Genomic DNA, 6,018 nt, shown 5'->3' with positions numbered 1-6,018 from the left:
ATTGGAAAAATAAATAACGCAGTTTACTTCAACCTTTGATGTGCCCAGCTCAAAACCCGCTAGACTTCATAGTCAGAACAGGTCAGCCACAATAAACCAGCAAGGTATATGTATTATAAAATCAAAGTTTTTACAACATGGTTTTTATTTTTGACATTTTGTTACTCCAATTTCCAATTATGACATGTACAATAAACTAGAAAGCATTATGGTTTTTCGTCAGTACAAGCTATCTTTCAGCCTTAGTTGGGATTCCCCGTAGTGGTCATCTTGGTTTGTCCCGTTTTTTTTGCATTACCAATTATATTAATCAACTATAAACTGTGCAGAAACTGTTAAGCGTTTATTAGTTTAAATACATGTTTTCTCTATCTCAACAAAAACCGCATGTTTCCTTCCCCATCAAGTGAATTCATTGAAAAAAAAAAAACAGCGTGAAATCTATTAACGATTCGCTACTAGCGAATCTATCTTTTAAACTGGTAAACATGAGCCCTGATTTGATGAATGCTTTCGTAGGTTTGACAAACCATTTTCAGAAACGGGTTTTTGAAATGACGACTGTCGTGATGGCCCAGGGTGATAAACAATTTCGCTATTTGTCTGCTAGAGAACTCGAGGATCGTCTATTTAACTACCCGCGGTAAGGCAGTTAGTAAAGCTTGTTAGAGTCTGTGTTATCACATCCTGGATGTCACCGGAGACTGCCGTAAGGCAGGTATCGACTCGGAGCGTCATCGTAGCTTCATAAGTACTGGCAATTGACGAGATTACGTTGAACATATTTTGGGCGCTGGTCGCTAAATCCGTGAAGGCACTGAAAATCTGCAAGTATAAGTCAAATATGTTATACCAAAATTACGAAAGTTTCAAGATGTTGTAATAAAACACCAGAGCAATTGTGAAATCAATTTATCAGCATTTGTTCAGAATAGTTTATGTTACTATCATTAATTGAAAACTGATTAACGTATATGCGCAATCAGCAACGAGCCCTTGTTGTTTTTTCGCAATTTGGAGCATACATTTCAAGCGTTCTGTATGACAACTTTGACAAAAATCATACATTTTTCTGAACAAAAAAAAGCAAAGTTAATCGAAATTATGTTCAGCCTAGAACACAACAAAATTTCATCTTTGTGACAGTTTTTAATTCATTTTTCAATGAAACACATATTTTTCACTGATTTGAATATTTATCATGGAAAGTAACTTTTCAAATTTATTTGTGTAAAATATCTACACGTTGTTGGAAGCACATTATAAATTCTTTACATTATGAAATGCACACTTGATCACACATTAGACTTTTTCTGTTTTCTCACAATTGAATTCCTAGAAAAATGTGAAAATTTATTCGTTGAAAACAGTCTGATACTGTTGAAAAATTCGATTAATGATCGAAAAAAAAAATCAGTCATATTTCGAAGCCGTGATCATTCGAAAGAAACGGTTTCACAACTATTCTGAACGAATACTGGTTCGTAACCGTGGCATTCAATTCACTCGCTTGCAAAAAAAAGCAGTTTTATCGCACATTCTTCAATTTACTAACTCGAAATATCAAGCAAACCACTTCAACTTACCGTCGAGCTGCATTGTCCGTTCGTGACCGTGCAGAGGTTCAGTTTTAACGCTGGTGCACTCATGGCGGCAGATATAATGTTGAACTCCTGTGACACGGTAGCCGTCAACGCCGAACTGCTTTCGGAAGACACGCAGGACGAAAAGCGTTGCATCGAAACGCTAGATCCCTGTAGCTGTGCAGAATACTTGGCCAAACACGTCGAGGTAAATTTACTTGTGCTTGTCAGAGAGGTCGAAGTGATGGTGGCAGCCGCCATCATAACTGCCGGTGTAATGACCGCTTCCTGTGCTGTTAGAGTGGCTTGAATAGTATTTAAAGCATTCGTTACCGCCGTTGATATTGCAGTAAGTGCAGTCGTGCTAAGAGTCGAAAAACCAGCTATGAAGGTGGTCAGAGGGCTTATGTCTCCGTTGTTGTAGTTAGCTGCCTTAGCCAGAATAGAGTTGTACGATGACGCGATACTGGCAATAGTGTTGGCCGCGCTATTGGTGATCGATGTTGTTGCAGAGTTTGCATTGTTAGTAAAAGAGGAATATGGCTGCGTTAAAGCAGTAACTCCTGCGTTGATTGCTGTATTTACTTTAGTAGTTATAGATACTATGTTTCTTACGTCAGTACTGATGGCAGTGATTACGGCACTTGTTAATGTTATTCCGCTGACTAGAGTATTTATTGGTGCGGCAACTGTCGCCGCAACTTCCGCGGTAATAATATTTGTTATTGTTGCCGATGTAACCGTAGGACTTGCAGCCACAACTTGTACCATCAAGGTTTCTAGGTTTGTAAAAGCAGTACTCATGTCCGCAACTCCTTCTGACATAGTTGTCAAGGCGTTCAATAGCGTCGTAAAGGTTGTAGTCTTGACTATAGTTTGCAAAGTAGCAGCATCTGTTGTTGCGGTGTTGATAGCTGTTCCTGCATTCGTTATGGCTGTTAGCACAGTGTTAATCACAGTAGTTGGATCGCAACAAGTTGCAGATAACGCAGTTTGAATTGCGGTAAACAGCGTGGTGAGAGAGGATGTCAGATCGGTTCCTATCAACTGCATAGCAGTTACTGCCCCACTTGTATCCGCACTCGGATCTACCTTTATATTGGCGATTGCTGTCGTCAACGATTTGACACCAGTTCCAATGGCGGACTTCACTTGTGATAATGTTGAAATCGAATATGATACACCTAAACTACTATTAACTATGCCAACGGTCGCGAGGACACATATTAGTAAAAGACACTTCTTCATAGCACCGCTTCTATCGTTATCCACAGATTCTACTAAATTGGTTGCAAAAGTCGAACTGGGCCAAAACGAATGTGAACTTTCTTTTATATTTAAACAGAACCCCATTTCTACCAGAATTCCCATATAGAACGAAAACTTTTTGCATAAATTAATGAATAAAAATATGCTTTTTTTCAGAAAAACATTTGCATATTTTTTGCGGTCCGTTCCGACTTCGAGACCTAGTTTGTTTTAAACGTATACATTTGACTGCCTAGTAAAAATTCCGTTTTTTGCGTAATATTATTGGCCTCATCTATCGATCCTAGCATTTAAACTGCCGGAGAAATGACGCTATCCACTAGTCGACGAAAACAATATTGCTTCTATAAATTATGGCTATAATCTTTATGATAAACCTACATCTTTCGACAATCATCACAAAATAGCACCTTTTTCTGTTTCTGTTTTCGATCTGTTCCCTGACGTAAACATTCCGAACATATACAGCGAGGTCCAAAAAACCCGCTGAAAAAACAAAACAAAGAAAACTGTTATAACTTTCAAATTAATGCTATTTGATTCTATCGGAGGAGCTTACTATTAGATTTTATTTTTGTTTATATATTTTTTATGTACCAGCAAGGTACAATATAAAATCAAATCGTGATGTAGAAGAAAATGTGCAAATTTATTCTATGGTGTGAGCTAAGTGATCGGTATTTTTCTACCAGCTACTACCGCTATCAACAAAGTTTTTTGCATACCAACACACGTGGTAAAAGCTAGGAAGATTGAACGTTTGATAACTACTGCTCAAAAACAATTTAGACGATGTGCACTAGATAAACGTTAAACTAGTTAGGAGCCATCCACATACCACGTGGGCAGATTTTTAAAGATTTTGACCCCCCTCCCCCTCCGTGGACAACTGCCCATATAAATTCTGAAAAAAATTGTATGGACCGTGGACATTAGCCAACCCCCCCCCCCCCAAAGCTGTTATTCCGGGAGTTGGGCATTCTAGTGGGTTTTCCGGAGGGATGCAAAATCAAAATAACACTGTGTTTTACCAAGGGGCTTCACAATTGTTACCAGTGCATGCGCAGATGTGTTGCTCTGACAATTGTTAACCAGCGCATGCGTAGTGCAACGAGCTCGACAATCGTTATCATCAGTGACAATTTTAAATAATATTAAATTCATGATAAGAAACAATATTCAACCTTTAAAAATATTGCACAAACTTCTCAGCCAACTGCCTAAGGTTTATTAGAGGACTCTAGAATACCGATCAACAATATTTACCTGTTTCTCCATTCATTTCAACTTTCCGCATGGCAAAAATCATAGTACCTCCGCAAAAAGCGATCCGTTAGAAAATATTTTGCGGAAAAAAAATTAATGAAGACATTATTTGCACGCCCTGAAGTCCACAAACAGATGGTGAGTCGGTAAGTTGTACTCCCGGAACTTATCGAGGATCTGTCGCAGGGTGAAGATTTGATCCGTCGTGGAACGCCCTTGTCGAAAACCAGCCTGGTATTCCGAGGATTCCGTTAACGGTCTCATTCTGAAGAACAGGATACGGGAGAGCACTTTATATGCGGAGTTGAGCAACGTTATCCCTCGATAGTTGCCACAATCCAATCGATGGCCCTTCTTATAGATAGGGCAAAGTACAGCCGCTCGCTTCCCGCTTTTAGAGGTTCGGCCGGGATACCGTCCTTCCCAGCGGCCTTGCCGTTTTTCAGCTCACTAATCGCCTTTTTCAGCTCCTCCTGTGTTGGTGGCTCCACAGCTTGTTCGTCACTCATAATCGTCATCCTGTTCCTGCTCTGCTCATTCGGCTCCTCACCGTTCAATAGCGCCTGAAAATGCTCCTTCCACCTGGCTGCAACCGTCGGTTTATCAGTAAGCAGGTTGCCGTCCTTGTCATTACACATGACCGGCACCGGGAAATTCCTGCTTCTGACTCTGTTGACAGTTCTATAGAATCTCCGCACGTCGTTTTGAGCGTAGCTGTCCTCTGCGCTGGCGAGCACCAGCTCCTCGTACTCGCGCTTCTTCCGACGGTGGGTTCTATTTTCAGCAGCTCTTGCCACTCTGTACCTCTCTCTGTTCTGACGCGTAGCCGCAGTGAGTGGTGGAAATCTGTTTGTGAACTTCAGGGCGGCATACGACTCAGTGAAAAGAAACGAGCTGTGGCAGATCATGCTGGAACACGGTTTCCCTACGAAACTAATAAAGCTGAGCCGTATGACACTGGAGGGATCAAAATCGTGCGTGCGGATAGCTGGCGAGACATCAGTCGCGTTCGTAACGTTGGATGGACTGAAGCAGGGGGATGCGCTCTCCAACCTACTGTTTAACATCGCTCTTGAGGGTGCAGTACGAAGAGCAAACGTCGAAAGAAACGGTACGATCATCACGAAATCTCACATGCTTCTTGGCTTTGCGGACGACATCGATATCATCGGTATCAACCGTAAGGCCGTGGAGGAGGCCTTCGTACCTTTTAAGAGAGAAGCAGCGAGATTGGGACTTGTCATTAACTCTGCCAAAACGAAGTACATGGTAGCTGGCAGAGAGCGTGGGAGTCCCCGTGGTGTTGGTACTGATGTGGTTGACGAATTCGTTTATCTTCGGACGCTTGTGACATGTGACAACGATATGAGTCGTGAAGTGAAACGACGAGTTGCAGCTGCGAACAGGGCTTTCTACGGACGACGTAACAAGCTAAGTCCCGTAGTTTGCAAACTCGCTCAAAACTAGCGTTGTATAGAACGCTGATACTCCCGGTGGCCCTTTACGAGCATGAAGCATGGACGCTGAAGGGAGCTGATCGACGAGTGCTTCGAGTTTTTGAGCGTAAAGTTCTGCGATAGATACTTGGCGGTAAACTGGAAGATGGAGTGTGGCGCAGACGTATGAATCACGAGTTGTACCAGGTATACAAACATGCTGATATAGTGAAGGTAATACAGCGGGGCAGGCTTCAGTGGGCTGGACATGTAGCCAGGATGCCTGACGAGAGAGCCGCCAAAACTATCTTCAGTAGAGAACCAGGAAGAGGCTGTCGACCCCGTTGTAGGCCTCGCACGCGGTGGATGTGCGCGGTGGAAGAAGATGCACGATCTGCTGATGTACGGGGAGACTGGAGAACGGCTGCCCAAGACAGAAGAAGCTGGACATCTCTAATTCGTTC

General features: G+C 42.2%; 2 protein-coding genes across 4 annotated transcripts in view; one reads left to right on the top strand and one right to left on the bottom strand.

Moving 5' to 3' along the window:
• The window catches only part of LOC129732425 (uncharacterized), a 269,530-nt gene that overhangs the window by 185,802 nt on the left and 77,710 nt on the right, over window positions 1-6,018 (top strand). The window lies entirely within an intron of this gene.
• Window positions 192-2,850, bottom strand: LOC129732434 (ice-binding protein 1-like). Its single transcript, XM_055693322.1, has 2 exons — window positions 1,587-2,850; window positions 192-825 (listed from the first exon to the last, which is right to left on the bottom strand). The coding sequence occupies exons 1-2, from the start codon at window positions 2,829-2,831 to the stop codon at window positions 631-633; spliced, it is 1,440 nt and encodes a 479-aa protein (XP_055549297.1). The 5' UTR covers window positions 2,832-2,850; the 3' UTR covers window positions 192-630.

Source organism: Wyeomyia smithii, chromosome 3 (assembly GCF_029784165.1).
Source record: "Wyeomyia smithii strain HCP4-BCI-WySm-NY-G18 chromosome 3, ASM2978416v1, whole genome shotgun sequence".
Classification (NCBI taxonomy): Eukaryota; Metazoa; Arthropoda; class Insecta; order Diptera; family Culicidae; genus Wyeomyia; species Wyeomyia smithii.
Note: the sequence above shows the minus strand (reverse complement) of the source record. Positions and strands in the feature narration are given on the sequence as shown.